At 39.0% G+C, this 24310-nt stretch overlaps 1 protein-coding gene across 10 annotated transcripts in view; it reads right to left on the bottom strand.

Moving 5' to 3' along the window:
- RAPGEF4 (Rap guanine nucleotide exchange factor 4) overlaps positions 1-24310 on the bottom strand; it is a 350706-nt gene that overhangs the window by 82827 nt on the left and 243569 nt on the right. For all 10 annotated transcript variants that reach the window (XM_069068411.1, XM_069068412.1, XM_069068413.1 and 7 more), the window contains 5 exons: positions 8873-8957; positions 7895-7955; positions 5314-5390; positions 4680-4826; positions 1458-1573 (listed from right to left, as the gene is read on the bottom strand). In XM_069068411.1, the coding sequence (XP_068924512.1) occupies positions 1458-1573; positions 4680-4826; positions 5314-5390; positions 7895-7955; positions 8873-8957 (486 nt within the window). The remainder of the gene's footprint in view (positions 1-1457; positions 1574-4679; positions 4827-5313; positions 5391-7894; positions 7956-8872; positions 8958-24310) is intronic.

Raw genomic sequence — 24310 nt, 5'->3', positions numbered from 1 at the left:
GACTGTAGTATCTCTCTGCTTAACAAGGAAATCAAGTTGGGTTCCTTCAGCTTCCTCATTGTGGCAACTGATTACATTGGTTAAACTTGCTTAGGAAACATAATAGTGGTGCCAATGTCTTTTCTTTTATCCATTTCCCATTCTGAGGGAATCAACAGATAATAAGTCAGGTTGGAATTGCCTCAAGTACATACCATAGCTTCTCATTTTTACTTTTTGAGTCTGATATGGACTTTTATCTTTGTTTTAACAGGCTGGTACTTTAACTGCACAGATATCCATAATGTAGAAATGACTCCTATATTACTCCTAATATTAAAAAATAAAATTATACTGGCATTTTTACATCCTAGTAGTGCTATTATAATGCATTATAATGGCTTACATGCATCAGAGAAGGCTTGAAGATAGGTTTTTATGTTGATTTTTTGTTTTGGCAAAAATATGGATTTCCCCTTTTTGTCCTGGTTCTACTGAGGGACCAAGCAAAGTTTTATCTCATTAAGCCTCCATTTCCTCATCTTACAAATGAGGAGGTAACACTAGATGACCTTGAAAGTTCCTTCTAATTATTAGCATTCTGTGACTCTATGGTCCCTACTTATTCAATGTACCTATGGAAATACTTGCAATTCATTCCCTCTGATCTGGTCAGGATTTGGTGATATTTCTCCTATTTATTGCATGAATTTGCTTTCATTCAGAAATTTAATACTAATCTCCATATTAGAATATGTCTTTTCAATTTCTGAAGGAATGATTTAAGATTCTATAAAAACATGTTTCTAGAGTGTACTAAGGAAACTAAACATATCTTATAACCCCACAAAGCAAATACATTTGATAGACATCTTGTGTAGGAAGATGCAGATAAAAGCAGAACTAAAACAGATTATTTTTAAGAGATTGTGAGTCAGATAGAGGGTCAGAGGAATAAAAATCAAATGCAGTTTTGAATTTAACAGGCAAGTGGGTGTTTGCAAAAATCACACCTACTGTCCCATGCTCAGCTAGACTGAATTCTAATTCTAGTCATCCATTCTGTTGACAAAGCAATAATTCTTCTTTGCATTCCCAAATTTCTAAGCCAAACCTCATTTCTTCCTATTGTGCAGGGACCTACTGGCCCTCTTAGATGATTGATACCCTTTCTTCTCTTCCTTCTCTCCTGTTTTCTTCTTTAAAGCTATCTCTCTAAAGTATGGCAAAAGAGTGAGAGATTTAGTCTAAGGCAATATTCTTTAGAGAATGATTTCAGATAGCATTAGACCTCATATGTGGTCAGAAATTGATAACATTATACTTTACAAGATGTGTAACTCAGTCTATCATATTAAAAACAAAAGTGACATGTCTGTTGGTCTTCTACTGAGGAGAATATGCTGTTATAGAGATGATGATACCACGTGCAAAGGTTAATCACTGCCTGGCAATTGTAGGGTTGAATGAAAACATACTTTGGCTGAGGCTGTGAGTTTCCTTGATTAGAAGCTCTGTTTCCTGCTGGGACCTTCTCCAACACCAAGACATCTTGGTCATGTTCTTTAAGTCTTACTGTGTTCGCCTCAACATCCTAGAAATACAAATCACATCACATACCAATGCTGCCATTCACTTAGAAAATGACAAACACAATTGAAACTCTTCAGACACTCAACTGGTGCTTATGAGCATCCTTGCTATGGAGCTGGAAGGGACGTTAGAGGCTATCTAGCTCAATCTCTCATTTTACAGATGAGGAAACTGAGGCCCTGAGAAGCTAAATGATTTACCAAAGGTCACACAGGTAGTAAATAGCAGAGTCAGGATTGGAACTTAGGGCTTCTAATACCAAACAATATATTGACTCACTGGTTGATATGCAATGATCTCACAATGAGAATGTTGTTGTTCAGTCATTTTCAGTCATATCATGAAGACTCCATTTTGGGTTTTCTTGGTAGAATTACTGGAGGGGTTTGCCATTTCCTTCTCCAGCTCATTTTACAGAAGAGGAAATTGAGGCAAACAGGGTTAAGTGACTTGCCCAGGTCATACAGCTGTAAGTGTCTGAGGCTGGATTTGAACTCAGGAAGATGAGTCTTCCTGACTCCAGGCCCAGTGCTTTATCCACTGTGCCACCTAGCTGTCCAAACTGAGAATACCAACAGGACCAGCTAAAAACTGATTCTTAACTGCCCCCTATCCCTACCTCACCACCTCTCACCCCCCTGTGTAATAGGCAGCTATTTGCCCATAATTGCATTAGTTAGTGACCAACTTGCTGATAAAGAGAGCATGTGTGGGCGTTTGTTGGTCAGCATGTACCATCTGTCACTGTGCCTAGCCTTCCAGAGCTTGTGTTCCCTGGGATTGCCAACATGTAATGATGAGGCACTTTAGAGTGGAGCAGGACTTTGGTAGAGACTCACATCCAATTAACTTGGTATGGATGATAAAGGAAAAGCAGTTCATCATAGTGCAAGGGTTCTTCACTTGGGATTCATGAATTTGCTTTTAAAATATTTTGATCCCTATATTTTACTTATTTGTTTCCTCTACAAGCCCTTGTATTTTATGCATTAATATACTATCCTGAGAAGGGGGTCCATTGGCTTCCCCAAATTGCCAGAGGGGTCCAAGACAAAAAAAAGTTTGTGTTCCAGAATAGTGGATAAAGTACCATCTACAAAGCAGATATGTCACCTACTAGCTCTGTGACTCTAGGAAAGTCTGTGTCTCACTGCTGCCCTGGTCCCTATCATTAAGTCAGTTGCTCTTAACCCTTTCTGCGTTAAGAAAACACAAATGGCCTCCTTTAGTATTCTGGGAAGACGTTTAACCAGTGTTTAGCAGAGGATCTAGAATACAGTTGGAGCTTAGTATTTGTTGACTGACTGCTAACCAACCACTTTTCAGAATAATGTTTTTGCATAACATAAAATATACAGGTTTACAAAGGAAATATATTTTTATTGAAATAGTTATCAAACTATTTTTTTTTTGCCTTTTTGGAGGGGGAAGGGTAGGGCAATTGGGGTTAAGCGACTTGACCAAGGTCACATGGCTAGTATATGTTAAGTGTCTGAGGCAGGATTTGAACTCAGGTCCTCCTGACTCCAAGGTCATAGTGCTCTATTCACTGTGCCACCTAGCCACCCCATCAAGCTGTTTTTTAAGAAAAGTCAAGTGAATAGATCTCAGTTTAAGAGCTTCTGACCTAAATAATGAAGAGCAGATTAATTCTGGGTTTAATAATAGAAGGGAGAGAAATCAGGAAGGTCCTGAGTCCTGCACTGGAGGGAATGACGTACTGAGTAGAGAGAATGGTAAGGATGAAGGCAGAATTACCTCATATCAGGTGCTTTCTAATATTCATGAGAGGAAAAGAGTTAGAAAACAGGGCACTGAGATACAGAAAGGGGATGAGGAAGGAAGGGTCCCTACCCAATGGGGAAAGGAGCATAAAGTACAGGTTTCAAGCACTGGGTTAGACCTTGAGCTCTAACCTATTTAACCTCTTAGTTTCAGTTTCCTCATATGTAAAATGGGGATAGTAATACCTTGCAGGATTGTTGTGAGGCTAAATTGGGATAACATTTGCAAAGTGCTTTGTAAGCCTTAAAGTACTATGATGATGATGGTGATGATGTTGAGGATGACGATGATGAAATAAATGTAGGGGTGGGTGTATTGGTCAATATTTAACAAGTGACACTCTAAGGGGGAAGATGTATGCAGGACACACTTTTAAGTTTCATCTGCACTATTAACATTTTCCTCATAGCTTTCTTAAGTCTTCTAGACAGTCAACTAAATAATAAATCAATCTCTGATTTGTAACCTTTGCTGATTGTGGAAATATAAATGCTCACACTGAAAATTTAACCGTCAGCTCTCTCTCATGACAGTTCATATTGGTTCTAGTATATTCCTGACTATATGCTGTTGCTTCTTACTATGTGAGAATTTCATTTCTTTGGTCTCCTTTGTTGCCCTTTTGTAGGATTAGAAATCTATAACTGGAAGGGACCTTGGAAGTTTCTTATTTAAATGCACACACACATACACATATATGTTCCAAACGCAACTAAACACATCAAATTAATATTTCACAAAGGGTTTTTTATATTCACATGAATCAAATAGCCTGCTCCACTAAAGTACCTCATCATTACGTGTTGGTAATCCCAGGGAACACAAGCTCTGGAAGGCTAGGCACAGTGACAGATGGTACATGATGACTAACAAACACCCATACATTCTCTCTTCATTTGATTCAAATATCCTGCATTGAGCACCTTCTTTTCCAGGTGAGGTAAGTTAACCAGAAAGGTTAAGTTACTTGCCCATACTACTACATACTCAGGGGTTGGGAACCTGTGGCCTCCAGGCCACATGTGGCCTGAGTATGTAGTATTTTAAGTGACAGAGGCAGGATTTTAATCCTGACCACTTATGATCTGGTGGTTCAGTGATCTTTCCACTATGCCATTCTGCTTTATCTTTCTAAATCTGTTCTTCTCTCTTTTTCAAAGTGTGATTGAATTTCTCATAACAGAGATTTGTTCCCAGAGTGTTAATTTATCAAAGTATAAGCATCTGGATTCAAAATATACATGTATTTTGTAGGGAAAGGAGTCCCTCGTGACCATACAAAGATAGGATTCCCCATTGTCAGGGGCCTGCTCTTCACTCACCCTTAGGATCCGGTTGAAATCTTCTTTGTCCACTCTTAAGAAATGGCAGTTATCTTCTCGTAAAACAATGGAGGCCGCTCGTGGTGCATCGTTGACCAGGGCTAACTTCCCAAAGTCGTCTCCCTCGTGTAGGGTGCACACCACTCCCTAAACACAATGGACGATTCTAAAGGGACTTTTAGAGAAGGATAGCTGCCCCCAAACCCACCCCCCAGAGCCTCCCTAGTCCATCTGGTGCTCAAACCACAAGAACAGAGGTGCATTTTGCTGGGTTCTACCTATCTCAGGGTGCCTGAGGGAGGGTGTGTCATAAGAATTCAGTTTCATTTTCCTTTCTGCATTGTTTTAGATTAGCTTTCTCCAACAGATGAAACCACATTGAGTTATATTCACATGGTCTAGACCTACCTTAAGAAAATCATACACTATAATCAACAGGGAGGAGAGCACCAGAAAAGATAATACCATACAGCACTATGATAAAGTGGGATCATTTCTATAAGAGAAACTATATTCTCTTTATTAAATCAGATAACAGTGTTGTTGCAAGCTCAATGCTAGTACTTTAGTGTTAATTCTTACAATTACAGCAGCAAATGGAGCATATTAAGGTTTCAAAAAGGGGGAAAAATACCTTGCCATAAATGACTACATTCACTGATCCTTTTAGGATAATATACCAGGAGGTACCTTCTTCACCCTGGTTAAACACTGCAAGAAAAAGTAGAGAAGAAAGAAAATATTTATAATAATAATAGAAGCATATCAATAAAAATTGCAGCTTATCCAATTATAATTTTTTTTAAATCAACACCCTGACATTATATGTTTATTCCAGAAGAAAAAAACATTACTAGAAAACTTTGACCTATTCAAGTAGATTAAAATAAAATGTTTCTGGACTTCCACTAATCTCCTACTCTGATACCTCATCCTGGTGTGGAGGGAGTCATAAATTCTTAAATATTATTCTAGGCATTTTCCCCCTTAATAACTATTTATCTAGCATAAGGGTTGTCAAACTATGGCATGAGGGCCAAATTCTACCTCTGTCTGTTTTTGTACAGCTAGTGAGCTAAGAATGCTTTGTATGTTTTAAAATACAACAAAACTTTATTAGAAATGTAGAAACCTTTCTTAACTAGAGGACCTTACAAAAACTGGCAAAAATGTGCCAGATTTGACCTGGAGACCATGATTCACCGATCTTTATTCTAGACACAGACTATAAGCCTAGCAGGTTCTGTCTAAGCTGGAAATGCTTCAAGTGTAGACCAATGAGACTGGTATGGTCATTGCTTAAGGGCCAGCTTCCCTGTGCAGAGAGGCTCATTGTTAAGAGATTGGCCACCAGGTCATGTTAAGGTCAGAAAGGTATAAATGTTTTCAAAGGAATACCCATACTCATAAAATCATGGGTCCTTTATGTGCTGAAGTATAAGATATATAAAGGGAACAGAAACATTTCTCCATTTGTTCTGCCCTTTATCTTTTCATCTATTTATCTATTATTCATCCATTCATTATTTTTTTATTAAGTGTCAGTTTACCAATAATCCTTCATTTTCCAAATGGACACTAATTTCCATAAAAGCAGGAAAAATCCTCCAATGAATTTTTTTAAAAATGTATAGTTTGAGAAGGAAATGTAAAAAATTATATTTTGGTATCAATAATAATAAGAGCTAACATTTTTAGCTCTTGTTATATACCAGGCATTTTACAATTATTGTCTCATTCAAACCTCACAACAACCCTGGGAGGTAATTGTTATTATTATCTCCATTTTATAGATGAGGAAACTGAGGCACACAGAATAAGTGACTTGCCTAGAGTCATAGAGCTAGTGTATGTCCCAGAGCGGATTTGAACTCAGTTCTTCCTGACTCCACAGGCACTGGATTTAGAGTTAAAGGATTTGGGTTCAAATGCTGACTGTGGCTATGTGAAATTGGGAAAATCATATAACATCCCTTGACTTCAGTTTCCTCATTTGGAAAATAAGAGGTTTGGATTAGATGATTTCTAAGCACTTGATGAGCCTCAGTTCTTATGGCTTGAAAGCTCACATTTATACAGGGTATCCTAAAAGCTTTAGGATAGTTTTAAGCTCAACTGCCCTGACTTTTGGGGCACTCTATCTAACACTTTGAGGCTTATAATATGCATTCCTCACAACCACCCTGTGAGGTCAGTAATATGACTATTCCTACTTTACAGACAAGGCAACTGTGACACTGAGAAGGGTGGAAGTATGTGGAGGAGGGGAGGGTTTTATATATCATTTCAATGGAGAACTATGGAGTCACCGAAATATTAGAACTAGAAAGGAGTTTATGCCTTTAAAAACATTATTCTGAGAAGTGGTCCTTATCCTTCCCCAGACTAGCTAGGGGTCCTTCACATAAAAATAGAGGAAAGAAAAAAGTTGATAACCCCTTCCATTGTGGATAAAATTCAAGCAACCTAGGTACAAGTCCCACCTGTGACACATATTATCTGTGTGACCCTAGGCAAATCCCTTAACCTCTCAGAGCTAAAGGCCATCTATTTCAACTGCAGGATTTTATAGATGAAGAATAAGAGCCTCAGAGAGTTAAAATGACCAGAGATCAAGGTTACAGTGGTTAGTTATTGACAGAGATAGCAAGAAGAGCTAGTTTAGAGCCCTCCCTAGAAGAATCATGGGACAGCTAGGTGGCACAGTGGATAGAGCACCACGCCTGAAATCAGGAAGACCTAGGTTCAAATCCTGCTTTAGACACTTACGAACCCTGTGACCCTAGGCAAGCCACTTAACCTTGTTTGCCTCAGATTTCTCATCTATAAAATGAGCTGGAGAAGGAAATGGCAAACCCCTCTAATATCTTTGCCAAGAAAACCCCAAATAGTCACAAAGAGTCTTTCACACCTGAACAGGAAAAACAATAAAAGAATCATAGGGGTAACTTGCTCAGTCCCCCCATGTCCTAGGCATCGTTCACAATTTCTGTAGCTAGTCTGGATAAAAAGTGAGAGTACTTGTAGGCCAAATGCTTTAGAATCTTAATGACTGGTAGAAATCATTCAAGCTGAGAGCTGAAAATAGAAAAGCTTCATTACCACTCCTCCCTTCTCCCCCAAATGGCTACTAGACTCCACAAATAGCTTCTCAGGGTGTGTGCTTTTAAGAATCTCTAACCAGTCAGCACCTTCAACAAGGATGCCTCACTTACATACAGTCCCTCCTTTGGCATGGGACTCAAAGATGAGAACCCCAGCTAGCTCTCGTTTCACCTAAAAGAAACAGAGAAGAAAATTCAGCAAAGGCAGGCTTATTTAAATTACATTTGTTTTTTTTTTTTCTGGTGAAGTTAATCTTATGCTTTCTTGGTCCATAGACCTTTCTCGCCCTGTAGTCTGCTGCCCACTTCAGGGCTAATTTTGCTTTCCTTTCTTAAAGCTCCTATAAGAGCTAATTTAAAAACCAGTCCATAGTATTCATGAAACACTTCCGTGTGCCAAGAACTGTGCTGACTTCTGGGAATACAAAGGCAAGTAGAAAGACAGTCTCTGCCCCCATGGAACTTATACTCTTGTTTTTTTTTTTTTGGAAGGCAATTTGGGGCTAAGTGACTTGCCCAAAGTCACATGGCTAGTAATTGCGTCCAGTGTCTGAAGCCAAATTTGAACTCAGGTCCTCCGGATTCCAGGGCCAGTGCTCTATTCACTGTGCCACCTAGCCACCCCGAAACTTATACTCTTTAAAAAAATCAAGTTTTTGAGTGCTTTGAACTTTATCATATTATATTTGCTCCTTTGAGGCGTGATTTTTAGTGCTCCATTTATACTTTTCCAACTTGCATTGACCTACTCCACGTTTATTTGTAATTATCCTGTATGTACTTATATATGTAATTGTGGTCTTGTCCATCAGAATTTAAGATGTATTCCTTGAGAGTAATAATTGTGGCATTATTGTTGTATCCCTAGCACCTAGCCCAGTGCTTTTCACACAGTAGGCACTTAATAAATGCAAGCTTATTCATTTACTGATTATTCTTTGTATTGGTGCACACCGCTTTTGTATAGGACATAGGAACAGCAGGACCAATTAAATATTAATATTATGAGAAGAAAGTCCTGGACAGCCAATGTCCCCTGACCATTTGTGTTGACTTAAAAATCGTTACTGAATTGAAAAGACAACTTACTGTTGTGGAAAGATGTGATAAGGCCTTAATGTGAAGCAGTTCTTCATAGATAATCTCCAGATCATCTACAGTCCTCTGACTGGGCCTGCAAGGGAAGAGCATAAAGGAAATGATGAAGGGAAAGAGCACATTAAAAAAATCTGAGTGGACTGAAATATGCTGTTTATGGAAATAGATTTACAAGCCAGTAAAGTGGTTGGGAATGTCTTCTCATTAAATTAAAATCAACAGAGGGAGAGATTTATGCCATTACAATTCCTAAAAGAACTGTTGAAGTAAATATGCTTGTTGGTGGAAGGAAATGAAATAAATCAAATGAAAAGAGAAACAACCCAGCTTCTTCTCTTCCTTTGTCTTAGAAAAGAATACACTTAGGACCAAAGAATCATAGATTTTACACTGGAGGTAACCTGAGGAACCTTCACTTCCTGTCCCTTCATTTTCAAGAGAAGGAAACTGAGGCACTCAGAGGTGAGATGACTTGCCCAGGGTTACACTGCTAGTGTCTGAGAAGTTGGATTTGAACCCAGGTCTTCCTGACTCCACACACAGACTACAACATGGAAAGATCCCCACATGGCATTGCTGATTACTTCAGGATAGAGAAATGATTTCTTCATTAATAAAAACTTGAAATAGCACAAAAGGTAATTGAGATAATTAACTAGAGGTATATTTGTGCAACCCTAATTCCTTGGGATCCTTTGTTACTCCTTCAGTATCAGGCAATTATAAAAATAATAATGATCATTATTTGACTTAAGGGATCAAAATGGTTCTAAAAACCCTAATATTTCCCTTCCCTTCTGAAGGGGGAATCTAGAATTATTCAGAGGGGAGGAGAAACGAGTAAGAGGGATATTCAGGAAAAAATGAACAAGGAATAATAATGATTTGAGAAAGAACATATACCAGAATCAGAGATAGAAAAAGAAATGCACCCTCAAGTGAAAAGAAAATAAGTTTAATAATAATAATAATGATGATGATAATAACTATGCTAGCAGTAATATAGCATTTTAAAGTTTACAAAGTACTTTACAAAGATTATCTCATTCTATCTTTTTTTTTTTTTTAAAGCAATCGGGGTTAAGTAACTTGCTCAAGGTTACACGGCCAGTTATTTCTGGATGTGGTGCTGAGTATCTGAGCCTGGATTTGATTCAGGTCATCCCGACACTGGAGCCAGTGCTCTTACTTGCTGAGCCACCTGGCCGCCCCTAAGCAATTGGGGTTAAGTAACTTGCTCAAGGTTACACGGCCAGGTGTTTCTGGGTGGGTGCTAAGTGTCTGAGCCCGGGATTCGATCTCCAGGTCTTCTCAAACACTGGAGCCGGTGCTCTTACTCGCTGTGCTACCTGGCTGCCCCTTATCTCATTCTATCTTCATGATAGCCCTGGGTAGGTGCTATTATTATCTCATTTTTAAAATAAGGAAACTGATTTGCCCAGAGTTACATAGCTAGGGGCCAAATTTGAAGACAGATCTTCCTGACCCCAGGTCCAGTGTTCTATCCATAGATCCATAGATCACCCATAAAAAATTGGAAGGTGATAAGATAATAATTGTTCAAATGCTTAGTTAAACAGCTCAAAAATCTGTGGATCAGCAAGCACTTTTTGTGGTAAGAAAAGAATTGGGAACTAGTGGCTGCCCATCAACTTGGGAATAAACAAACAAGCTATTTGTAGGATATATAGAAAATAATAAACAGAGCAAAGGTACTGACAGAAAAGAAAAATGAAAAGACAAAAAAAAAGGCCTCTTATGAATTTCAGAGAACTAGGCATTGTGTGGCATCATATTTTCTGTGTGATGGGAAATATCAATCACTATTTTCTGAGTGATGATAAATGAATGCAATGGCATATTATGGAGTTATAAGAAATGATTAACATAAAGAATTCAAAGGAACACAAGAAGACTAATATGAATTGATGCAGAGTGAAGTGAGCAGAACCAGGAAAACAACATGGTTATCAAATTCAGAATAAATGCAATGACCAACATTGCATCCAAAGGCCAAATAACTATAAATGTCAAATGTGACAAAGACTCTGCTGCTGTATCGGTTGGTTTTGTCTGACTGTTGTTGTAATATAGAAAGCATAAAGATAGTAATAAAATGTTTTTAAAACCTTTATATGACTAAAGGTGAATCAAAATATCCCATAATAGAAAATAGGGTTAAGATACATTTTAATATAGATGTTTATGGGTGTGGTGACAGATGGAGAATTGTACAGGCTAGAATACACGTTAGGTCTCATTATTTCTTCAATAATTTCAATGCAAACCAAAAACTATGGTACTGAAATCCAGTTAGATTTGCATTTCCTAATTCATTTTCCATAAGATGATAAAAATAAGCCACTGGATCTGAGATCCAGTAAGAAATACCCACATTCATGGCCTGCCAAGGATCACCGATGAGAGACATAATTGCATGTCAATCTCATATGACATGGTGGGACCTAGAAGGTACAGACCTCATATGGGGACATATCTATAGGACAAGGCTCAGTAGCAAGGTCTCTAATGCAGCCAGGGCCTTCTTAGTAGGGAACCTAATCTACTACTTGACTTACACATGGGGATTTTGGAAGTAGGACCCTTAAGGATTTAAAAGTCAATTGAGTCACCTCCATCCATCCCCCCACTTTAAAGGCAGCTAATGTGAAAGATTCAAGGTAGGTGTAATAGGATTACGGTTCTTCAGTACAAGGAGCAACCCTGCTGCTCCCCTTCTCTACACTAGCTGCAAATACCAAGGTAACCAGACTAGAAACCTTGCTAAGAGTGAAAGCAGCAACCAAGCCTCATTCACACCTCTGTGGGGTGTAATGTCATGGAGGGAGGAAGGAATTAAATTGGGGAAGGAAGGACCAGAATTAAATCTCTAAAAGTAAAGAATATAATTCAGGTTATGAGATCTCTGTGCCTTTCTAAAGTTCGGTAGGAAGGCTCCTTATAACATATACGTGTGTATGTTTGTGTATGTGTGTATGTGTGTGTGTGTGTGTGTGTGTGTGTGTGTAAAAGTGAAATGGACATGCAGATTTAATCTTAAGGTTTCAAAGATGCACTGTCCTTCAAAATGGGTGTAGGCTACTGAACTACTAACAAAGGATATGCATGCTCAATTATTTTACATTTATATTACATTTATATAATATATAATTATATTTATAGAAGTAATAGCAGCTAATAATTATATATAGCATTTTGAGGTTTGCAAATATACATATGTATTTTATTGAACTTCACAATAATGTTATGAGATAGGTGTTATTATTATCCCCATTTTTACAGATGATGAGACTGAAGCTATAAAGTGACTTTCCCAGGGTCACACAACAAAGTATCAGAGGCAGAATTTGAACTCAGGTATTTTTGACTCCAAGTCCAAAATTCTATCCACTGTGGCACCTAATGATGGACTGTTTTAGACACCTTTGTAACCAATGCCCCTTGTGACAAAGAGCATGTGTTTTTGAGAAAATGGCTGAAGTTAGGGGTGTATATTGAATATTACCCTAGAATATGGTGAAGTTAACAGGCCCCAAACCTGGGACCTAGATCTTTATCAGCTCCATGTGCTAAACAAAAGTATATAACTTAATCCAACACAATAATAACAAAAATACTCAAATAACTATAATACAAGATATTACGAGGGATCTGATGACTCAGTGGATAGAGCACTGGGCCTGGAGTCAGGAAGACCTGAGTTCAAATCCAGCTTCAGATACTTCCTAGCTATGTGACCCTAAACAAGTCTCTTAACCTCTTACTGCCTGACAAAATGGATCCACCATTGGAAAAGGAAATGGCAAACAATTCCAGTGTCTTTGCCAAGTAAACCCCAAATAGGGTCACAAAGGATCAGATGTGGCTGAAACAAATGAACAACAACAACAGAAAATGTTATAGGATAACATTATTGTGGAGTTACAAAGCAAAGGGGGAAGGGATAATCAAGGAAGGCTTGCTAGAAGATTTGGCATTTGAACTGGGTTTTAAAGGTAGGCTGAGATGGGAGCAGAGGGTATTCCAGGCATTGGGAGTGCTATAAAAAATTACAGAGGTGTGTAAGTACAATACATATTTGAGGGGCAGAGGATGTAGTGCAGCTTGGTTGGAATATAAAATGTGTAGAGAAGAACAGTATGAGCCAAGGTAAGGGGTATCTGATTGTGGAAGACCTTGACTATCAAGTAGTAGACTTCATAGTTTCTGAAAGGCAACAGTTGAGTATTGTGAAATGACAAGATATATGCACAAGAAATTAGATGCCATAAGTGGTATGAAGGATGGATTGGAAAGAGAAGATGGGACTGAGAAAACTTGTGTGGAAATTACTTTGAAAGTCCAGGTTGGTGACAATAGGGACTTGTCGGAGGGCAATAATAGAGGGAAATAAGAAAAAAAAATGCCGCAAAGTTAATTTACACAAGGGATATGATAGGTTAGTGAGAAGGAAGAGTGGAGATTAAGTTCAAGAAGACAGGAGACTGATTGGGTGAAATGTGGAGCCACAGTCACCCATGGACAGAGCTAATAAAGTTAGAGGAACAAGGCTGGGGGAAAGATTCTGAGTTCCATTTTGAGCTTGGCATGCTGAGGGGACATTTAATTAAAGATACCATGTTGGCATGGCTGGCAATATGAATTTGGAGCTCTGAAGAGAGACTATGGCTCAGAATAAAGTTTTGCAGAACTGAATCCTGGAGAGGCTGAAAGTAGAGATTCATAAAAGGGGAAACATAAAAGTGAACTAAACAGTCAATAGAGAAAATGGGGTCAAGGATAGATTTGTGGAATAGTCACACAAAGAGATCAGGGAAGGGATAAGGATGAGACAATGAGGTAGGAGGTGAACCAAGAGAATTTCTGATGCTCTTTGGAAATATCCAGAAGGGCAAGATGGACAACAATTTTTAAAAGCTTCAGAAAGGTCAAGGACAAGGAGGGCTGACCACAAGCCCCCCAGATTTTGCAATTTGGGTAAATGACTTGACAAAGTCACATAACTAGCCAGCAGCAGAACCAGGATTAGGACCCAGATTGCCTAAGACCTGTTTTCACAAAATCCATATCGTAAACAGAGCTGCAAAGAAGGGCTCTTTCCCCAAAACTACTTCCATATCCTGGAAGACTGTCCATAGTGTCAGTATTTTGATGAGTTGTTTACTTCAAATTCTCAAAAAAGGATCCTCCTGAGTGCTTTATATTGGTCCAATCCATTGCTTGGTTACTTCAATACTTATTATTTTCTCTGTGATCAGAGACAAATAGGAGAAAGTATAATAAAACAGAAAGAAACTTGGTCTTGGATTCAGAAGATACAAAAGAGAAATGGAGAAATTTTTCTTTCTCTTTTTCCAGAGAATGGCACACAGCATTCATCAATTAACAGTCACTTACTTAGTAAGTGACTATGTGCCAAGCACAATGCCAAGTGCTGGAGATACAATGACAAAAAATGAAATAATCCCTATCCTAGTCTAAGAGCTTACATTCCATTAGAGGAGACAACATACACATAATAAGCATATACAGAATAAATATTTAAAAACACACATATGTGAATAAACACAAATAAACAGTAGCTTGAGCAGGATGGAACTAGGATGTGGGGGCATCAGGAAAAGCTTTGTAGAGAAGGAGGTACTTAAGTAGCATCTTGAAAATACTGATGGATTCTCTAAGGAGAACGTGTAAAAAAGATCGTGGAACTGAATGCTGTAAACTAAAAGTAAATAAATATATATTTTTTTTAAAACACACTGGCCTTGGATTCAGGAGCCTTGTGTTCAAATTCTTTTTAAAAATTAATTTATTTACTTTTAGTTTACAACATTCAGTTCCACAATCCCTTGAGTTCCAAATTTTCTCCCTCTTACTCTCCTCTCCCCTCCCCATCATGGCAGTATGCAATCCGATATAGGTTCTAGAAATACCTTCACATTAAACATTAGTCAAGTTGTAAAGAAGAACTATAACCAATGGAGTGAACAACGAGAAAGTTGTGTTCAAATTCTTGATGTATAGCAGCTGTTTGTCCCAGAACATATAATTGACCTCACTAAGCTTGAGCTGTGAAGTAGGAATTCAAATACTTGTACTATCTGCTTCACAGGGTGGTTGGGAGAAAATCTTCTGGTAAATATTAAATCACCAGAGAAATGGGAGATACTGTCCCAATGCCTGGTACAAAGTAAGCACTCATTAAATGTTTGTTTAACTGGAAGCTCCTTGACTCAAACCTTATTTAATGCAGTTGTCCTCAAGTGATTTTCCTGAAGAGTAGGTCTGTCTGTAGCATCTCCATTTCCCCAAATTCTAGTATCTTTCTATTACCTCTGTGATCAAATAAAAACTATGATGTTTGAAATCCCCTCACTCCCTAGTCCCTTCTAACATTTCCAGTCCTTTTATACATCATGCCCCTCCTTGTACTCTGAGATCCGGCCACCCTGGCCTGCCCTCTGTTTCACACATCCAACCTCTTTGCTTTTGCTCAGACTGTCCCCCAGGCCTGGAATGATCTCTTTCACCACTGTCCTTTGGAATCTATGGTTCCCTTTAAGACTCAGTTTAAGTGTTACCTTCTCCATCAAGTCTTTCTTCATTCCCTCAGCTACAGATGCAATCCTTTCTAAAATGAACTTGTTTTCCTTTTGGAACTTATCTATGCAAATGTGTAAGAGTGCGAGTGTGTGCCCACACTCCCACCCCCCCACAGTGAAATGTAAACTCCTTAAAGGCAGGGACTAAGTCATGTTTGTCTTTATATCTCCATTACCCAGCACAGTGCCTGGCATATTTTGTTTGTTTCCAGTAACTTGCACAGTGCCATCTCATTTTACAGATGAGGAAACTGAGGCAAACAAGGTTAAGTGACTTGCCTAGGGTCATACATCTAGCAAGTGTCTGAGGTCACATATGAACTCAGTATTCTAGGCTCCAAGCCCGGTGCTCCACACATTGCACCATCTAGCTGTCCAAATGCTTAGTGCTTGTTAATTCATTTGTGGATTACTTGCATCAGTTATCCTACTGTATTAATAAATCTTGCTCCTTAACAAAAATACCTATAACTTTCAATTATTAATTGTTTTTAAATCTCTGTTCTGTCTGTAATGTGGGTAAACCTCTGAAACTACCATTGAAAGAGAAAGATATTATCTATAATTTTAAAAATTCAGCGTTTAGGGAAAATGGGCCCTGCTCAATGTTGGAAATATCACCTGGCATTTCTGCTCATCAGAGCATGCTTTAAAAAATTGTACAGTAATAGAGTTTGTGGATTGCACAGACCCCCCCCCTCAAATCTTTTTTTTTTTTTCCTTTCTGGGTCAATTGGGGTAAGTAACTTACCCAAGGTTACATGGCTAGTTTTTTTTTTTGTGTGTGGGTGTTAAGTGTCTGAGGCTGGAACCGAACTCAGGTCCTCCTGACTCCAGGGCCAGCACTTTACTCACTGCGCCACCTAGCCAGCCCCCGTTTCTTCTTCTTGTCTCTTAGTTATGAGAGGTCTAGTCAGGGGTTATGGCACAATATGAAGGAAGAAAGAGAAAACTGGTAAAATTAATCCTCCTTTTGGGAATACGTTGAAAAAAATAAAAAAAAAACCCTCTTAAGCCCAGCATGTTTTAAATTTCTCGTAATCATTTCCTGAACTACTCATGCAAAAGTCTATTACGATAAAGTAATTTATCCACAAGATTTGAGAGGGCTGCTAGGTGGTGCAGTGAACAGAGCACCGGCCCTGGAATCAGGACGACCTGAGTTCAAATTTGGTCTCAGACACTTAACACAAAAACTAGCCATGTGACCTTGGGCAAATCACTTAACCCTGATTGGCCTCCCCTCCCAAAAACAAACAAACAAAAGATTTGGGAAGGGAAATAAGTGATGACAATTCTTCAAGGGCTTCTTCTGAAAAGGCAGATTGAATGTAAATGTAAATGTCTACAAAAATCTTACCTAAAGTTTTTTTTAGTTTTAAAGGACCCTTTAACGGCTTTGAACACAGGGTCAGTTATATGAACAAGATCACAGAAAGCAATAATATAGCTAGCATTTATATAGTGCCGACTGTGTGCTGGCCACCATGCATACTAAGTGCCTTATAAATATTATTTCATTTGATCCTTAACAACAAAACCTTGGGAATTAGGGGTTCCTTCTTTGCAATGAAGAAAAGGAGTAAAGACAATTGATATAATGACAATATTGTTTATGAAACATATTATCCTTAGAGTCCTACTTCTCTGCTTAGAGGAAGAAAATAGGTTCCATTATCTGTTCTCCAGGACCAGGACTGATGATGATAATTACTTAGAGTTTGGTTTTCTTTTAGTGACCTTTTCATTTAAATTATGGTAGTCGTTTTTATTGTTCCTTCTTCATACAAGTCTTCCCCTGCTTCGCTGAATTCATCATATTTGTAATTGCTTATTGAACAAGACTCTCCTACTACATCCCTATATCACAGTTTGTTTAGTTTTTACCCAGAATCCACTTACTTCCCAATTCTTTGACTCCACAAAAAGAAAATAAATTAAAAAAGGATAAATGCAGCTAGGTTCAAATTACCTCAGAGATTTTTTTTCTGTATCTCTCCTTTGCCCCTATAATAATTTATTTTGTATCATACTTATTTATGGTTACCACACTTCCCACCCCCCTCCCCCACTCCAATCAGATTTTATGCTCTGGTTGGGAAGTCTGACTCATTTCATATCTGTATACTCAGCACCTCACATGGTGCCTTTCACATTTTAGATGCTTAATTTATGTTCACTGTTGAATTGAATAGGCTCAAATATTGGGTTTTATTTATTCCATTGGTTTGCAGCAAGAAGACACATCATACAGCAGAAGGACCAATGGATTTGGAAGATGATCAGCTTTCCCATCTCAGTTCTGTCACTGACTATTTTTATGAGCTTAGGCAAGTCTAGTTTCTGGTCCCAGTTTCCTCATCTATAAAATAAGAGGCAATGCCTAGATGACCTCTAAATGCCCTTTTAGATTTAAGCATGTGATGTCGTGATGTGGAGCAGAGACTAAAGTATTATGGAGGAGATACACATCTACAAATAAGAGATATCCCTGGGACATTGATTTTACCTCACTATGGACTTGTGGATACCCTCTCCTGGAGAGGATATTGTGTCTCTTGGAGAATGGGCACTCCTAGGATTATTATGGAAGGAGACTAATCACTACTACCCAGGATGTGACATGCCAACTAGTTCTCTGGGAACTTTGCACCTGTTAGTAACAGAAGTATTACCAGGGAACGTGCATCGTCATCCAGCCGCTCCTAATACATGTGGGAAGGGCTCTAACTATACCTGAATGGTCCCTGAACCTGATTATTTGTCATGTGACACATGTGATGAATGACCAAGTTCTACTCAACACACTAGTGGAACATCATTGCCTCACAGAGAAGATTAGTAAATTTGGGAGCAGCTTTTTTTGTTCAGTCACTTTCAGTCATATCCAGTTCTTTATGACCTTATTTGGGACTTTCTTGGCAAAGGTAGAGTGGTTTGCAATTTCCTTCCCCAGTTCATTTTACAGATGCGGCAAATAGGATTAAGTGACTTGTCCAGGGTCACAAAGCTAGCGAGTGTCTGAAGCCAGATTTGCACTCAAGAAGAGGACTCTTACAGATCCAGGCCTACTGCTCTATTCACTGAACTACCTAACAACAATACTTGAATGGTCCCGGAACCTGCTTATTTGTGATGTGACACATGTGATCAATTATCAAGGTCTAAGCAATACACTAGTGGGGGTCGGCACCATTGCCTCTCAGAGTAGATGAGTAAATTTGGAAGTACAGGATACTTAAAGTCCAGTTTTTATCATGTAACTGTATCAAGAAGCTTCAATAGCTCTCCATCATAGAAGAGATTAAATTTGAAATCCCTAGTATCAAAATTAAGGTGCTCCAACACTCTATCCTAACCCCCACCACTATTGTTTTGTCTCTCATTATTTACATGTACCCTACACTTAAACCAAAGCAGAACACTTGTCATCTCTGACCATACCCAATTATACTTAATTTTTCAAATGTCTTTCCAACAGAAACTATATTCTGTAGCTTTGTACATAGAGGATTTAGTAGGCTAAAGATTTAGGCTAAGTTTTTAAAATTATATGTCTAACAACTTTATAGTAAAAGCATCCATTCTATACATCCTCCTCTCAAGTGATTATGGTATAATATAAGCAAGATAAATGCCAGGCATGAGGAAAAAATGAGATCTAACTGCATAAGCAGAGGAGAGATGTTGAAGTGTGGAAGAAAGATAAGAACTACACACTGAGTGATCAGCTGAAGAGGAAATAGGCTGAGAAGTTGTTTGAGCTACAGAGAGCTCACCCGTTCATCTTGGGATCCAAGCAACTTGCAAAATACAAAGCCAGGATCTAAAGCACAGTTAGTTCAATTGTGAAACCAGAGCATTCAAAATATCTTCAGATGAAAGTGATCTTTTTGGTTATATCACGGCAAATGTTTTAATGTAGTTAGAGAAGCTATAATTTAAAGATACGAAGAAGTTTGCTTGTTTCTATATCCAGCTCAACTAACTGCAAAGGCAGGCATTCATGAGAGAGGCTTGGGGAAGAGAAGGGGGATCTTGACTCCTAATTCAGCTGGAAGTTGAAATTTGCTCTAAGTCACAGGGACAAGATCAGGCAAAGCATCAGGGGAACTGACCAACCTCTGCCCACCAAAGGAAATCAAACACTCTGACTCTTCTTTGTTTGCTGGTGGTGCCCATTATTTAACACCCAGGTATAAAAGCCAGACTCAGCAATGTTATAGGCACAGGGAGTAAGAAACCAGCTGCCACAAGGCCAGTAGCTAGGGCACTGAAGACTAACTCTCCCATGGACCTGTGCTGTCATGCCCTCTAGTGTTTTAGAAAATGCTCACCCCTCTCTACTTTCCACTGATCAGATCCAGGTACTTTTCTTGATCTACCTTCCCCCCAAGAGCATCAAGTAATATTTTAAGCAGTGTGTCCTCCTACCGTAATCACTGAACAAAGTAATAACTTTAAAAGATAGTTTCTCCTGGCAAACAGCAGCATTAACCCTCTTTCATACTTTATGGAGAACTGAGGGGGCAGGTGTGAAAGGACTGAGAAGCTATGCAGAACACACATTCTGCAAATCAGCACCAGCTCGTTCAAAAGGTAATGAAAGGGTCCCAAGGACTGAAAGCAATTTGGCTTTCAAGAGTAAAGGGAACACTCTGCCCTGAACAGGAGGAGATAACTCCCATGTACCTTCATAAGAGCAACCTACGAGGTTTGGACAAGTGAATTGACTCTCAAGCTACTCTCTGAGTGGCAGCCCATGGATGTAGCTGGTCTTTACTTGTCCTTCTCCAGATGTCACAGGGAGAGATATTAGGCATCCCTGCTTCTTTACAAACCTGCATGGTGCCCCATTGAAGTGGATTTGTCAGATCCTGCTGTGGGAAGGCCTAGTTTCCGCAGGGGATGCATTCTGGCGGCAATGTCTAGTTACAGACAGGATAATAAATGGGGATGGATGGAGAAGCAGTTTATACATTAAAGGCTGGGAGTGCTCAGGTGATATTGGAAGCTCCTGGTAAATACAGCTTTATCAAGGAATTTATCAAGGTCAGAGGCAGAGATCCTCAGTTGTTGGAACGTGGCTAAAATGTGGGATTTAGCCAGCCCATAAGTGGCAGGATGGTATTGGCAAACATTATAATTCTTTCTCTCTCTACTTTGCCTCCCCAGCCCATTTTGGGCCTTACCTAATGAACTCTGTAGGGGAAAAGGCTGCCTGCCCAGGTCCTTCAGAGCAACCCTCTGGCATTCTTGTTTCCATGGGTACAATGGATAAGACACACATCCAAAGAAGTAATTTGTATAAATATCGGACAAGACCAGGGTGGGCCCTCCGCAGAGGCTACAGCTTACACAATGGTCACCTGTGAACAAGCCTGGCATTTTGAGAACCATGGACTGAAGTAGCTCATGCTGATTTCCATGATGTATTTGCCCTTTACAGAATCACCTGCTTCTAATTCCAGATTTTCTCCTCAGCCTAGAAGAGCATTTCTTTACTCCCTGTATTTAGATCTCCTCTTTTCTACTTCTCTTGAGGGGAATATGAGCGTGCCAACACAATGAACCATCTTCTATCCTTCTTTCCTTTTTCCCTTTCCCCAGAATCACATTTGTTCTGCCTCATCATTCTGACATCTCCATTTGAAGCTCATGATCAGTTATAATCTTGAAAAAGCAAAACAGATTCCTTTAAAAGGAAAGGAGAGTGAAGGGGGTATTCCAAGGATCTGGTAATCTGAGGCATTTAAAGAGTTATTTCCTAATCCCACATGGCTTACTTGTCTGTTGTCAGTCTGTCCCTTAGTTGTCTTTGCTCAGAAAAGCATGCTTGCTTTTATCAGGTGTAATAAGGCATCTCACCTATAAAGCTTTGCTCATAAAAGGTTCCTAAATGTTTGCTAAGTTGAATGGAATGGAACAGAATAATGAGCCGAATCCAATGGCTTAGCAGAGCCTTGGCCTGCTGGACTGTTGGAGAAGCTTATACAAACCTGAACTTGATACCTTCTTTACAGATTGGGAAATGCAGAATACACAAATCTGTAGTAAATGGCAGCAATTTTGCGGGATTACATTGTCACATCTAAGCATTAGTGTTTGGGCTGCTCAGCTCAGGTCCTTTGAGTTCTGGATGTTTGTGGGTTTTTTTTTTAATTTATGTGTCTAACAACTTTTTCATAAGAATTCCCATTCTACACATCCTCCTATGAAGCTAAAGACTGGGGATAAGTTTGAAAGGCAAAATAGACTTTCCTTTAAAATAAACAGAAAGAGGACCAGATAGAGAGTCAAGAGGCCAGTTTCTAATCCTAGCTCTGGCCCCCCATCATGTGATTTTTAGGAAAATAACTTCTTTCTTCCTCAGTTTCCTCACCTGTAAAAGAAAGGAGTGCACTAGATACCTCATGAAGTCCCTTCCATTTCAAACGCTATAAGTTCCATGATTCTAAGACTAATATTAGACTGGGAAAAGGAAACTGGGTTCTAGCTAAGACAGTGTCATTGTATCCTTACAGGATCCTGGATAGGTTAACTTAAATACACATGTATGACCCAAGATATCCAAAAGTGTACTGAGGAGGTACTTTGTAGATGCAATAGATCCTTATATTTCTTTTACTAATAATACTAATCTTTCAAATATTTATTATGTACCTACTACTGGCAAAACACTGTTTCAGGATCTGGGGGAGGCATAAAGTTTAAATAAAATACAGTCCCTGCTGTCATGGAGTTTGGAGCCTAGCAGGGGGATGAGACAGAAACAAAGATAACTAGACTTGCTATTATATAAGTGCATGGAGGAATTGAACAACAAAATCTAGGTGATGTTCAAAGGGAAAAAATTATAAATAAGAGAATCAAGGAAAATTTTTTGGCAGAGGAAGTATTTGAATTGGGCTCTAAAGGATGGGCAGAAATTCATTATGTGAAGAAGGAGGAAGACATCCTAGGCACAGTGAACAACATGGGGAAAGCATGAAAGTTCAGGGTATGTATGGAAGCAATTCCAGTTAGTATGGCCATGAAGAGGGGAATGATATGAGAGAGACCTGGAAAGCTAGGAGGGTACCCCAGTGTGGAGGCCCCTAGATAACAGGAAAAGGACCCCAAATGTCATTTAGTGAGCATTAGGGAGCCACTGTAAATTTTAATCAAAAAAGTAACATGATCAAATTGCTGCATTAGCAGAATTATAGTCACAGCAGTATGAAAGATGTATTAAAAAGTAGCAGAGTAGAGGGAAAATTTTTAGGAGCCTTTTGTACCAAGGAGGTGGTAATGAGAACCTGTACATTATCATCCTCATCCTCATCATAACAGCTAACATTTATACAGCACCCAGGGCTGCTAGGTAGCACAGTGGGCGGAGTGCTAGGCCTGGAGCAAGGGTTCTTAAGTTGCAGTCCAAGACCCTGAGCAAGTACATGGATGGATTTCAGGGGGGTCTGTGACTTGGATGAGAAAAAAAAATCTTTATTTCAATATAACTGAAAAAATCCTATGTATTTTATTTTATGCATTTAAAAGCACTATGCTAAGAAGGGCTCTGTACATTTTATGAGTTTGCCAGAGGGGTCCATGACACATACACAAAGTAAGAAATCCTGTCTTACAGGGCTCTGGAGGACAATGAGTGATTAAGTACTTGCCAAAGTTCACAAAATCAGCATATGAACCACAGTATATGAACTCATGTGTCCTTGACTCTGAAGATGGCTCTCTTTACCTAGGCAGCTAGGTGGTGTAATGGATAGGCTGCTGGGTTTACGGTCTGGAAGACCTGAGGTCACACCTAGTCTCTGACCCTTACTATTTGTTTAACCCAGAGCAGGTCACTTAACCTCAGTTTATCCATCTACAAAATGGGGGTAATAACGGCACCAATCTATCAGGGTTCTTGCTAGGTTAAAACAAGGTAATATTTGTGAAGTGCTTTGCAAACTGTAACATACCACATAAGTGTGTGCTGTTGTTGTAGTTGTTATTTGCCACTCCACCCTGCTTCTCTGACAGCTAGTACTTTTACTGATGGACAAAAAGATCTTGGCAGGCTATAATTTGGGGTTGAACTTAATAAAATAATATTTAGTATGGATAAATGTAAAGTCCAACGTGAGTTTAAAAAAAATCCATCATACAATGTCATGATATGGAAGACATGCATTAAAAACAGTCCAACTGAAAAAAAAATTGGTGATTTTGGTGTATTGTAATGTCTTTGTGAATCAACAATGTGGTTTTAGCTGCCAAAAAGTGAATGCCACCCCAGGCTTCATTAATAGAAATGTCATGCCCAGACAAAACAGGTGAGAGTTTTAGTATCCTCTGCACTGGTGACTCCACATTTGTCACCATTGGGTTCTCTTCCGAGAGACAGAACTAGAATTAGAAGAGGGCTCCCAGCTGCCAGAATAATACAGGGATTCAAAACTATATTGTATGAGAGATGGTTGGAGGTGTCATTCTGGAGAAAAAAAGTTCTCGGGTAAGGGGAGAGGGTGATGATAACTGTCTTCCAAACAGAAGAACTCTCCATTTAAAGGATCTGACTGATGCTGTGTGGCTCCAAAGGGCAGCTTTATAACCAATGAATAGAAGTTAAAAGGTGACAGTTTTAGTTCAATGCACTAATCAGTACATCCCTTGTTATTTCTTACTGGTATTTGAGCAGAGGCTGAATGATTGGGCATGTTGGATAAGAAATTCATTCTTTGAGCAAAGGTGAGTTTTATCTAAGTGAAAATATCTAAGTGAACCTTGATAGATATTTTTCAAATCCCGTGATTCTATGCTA

Source organism: Petaurus breviceps, unplaced genomic scaffold (assembly GCF_028583685.1).
Source record: "Petaurus breviceps papuanus isolate PSGF00001 unplaced genomic scaffold, PetGlider_PUasm1.0 90763, whole genome shotgun sequence".
Taxonomy (NCBI): domain Eukaryota; kingdom Metazoa; phylum Chordata; class Mammalia; order Diprotodontia; family Petauridae; genus Petaurus; species Petaurus breviceps.
Note: the sequence above shows the minus strand (reverse complement) of the source record. Positions and strands in the feature narration are given on the sequence as shown.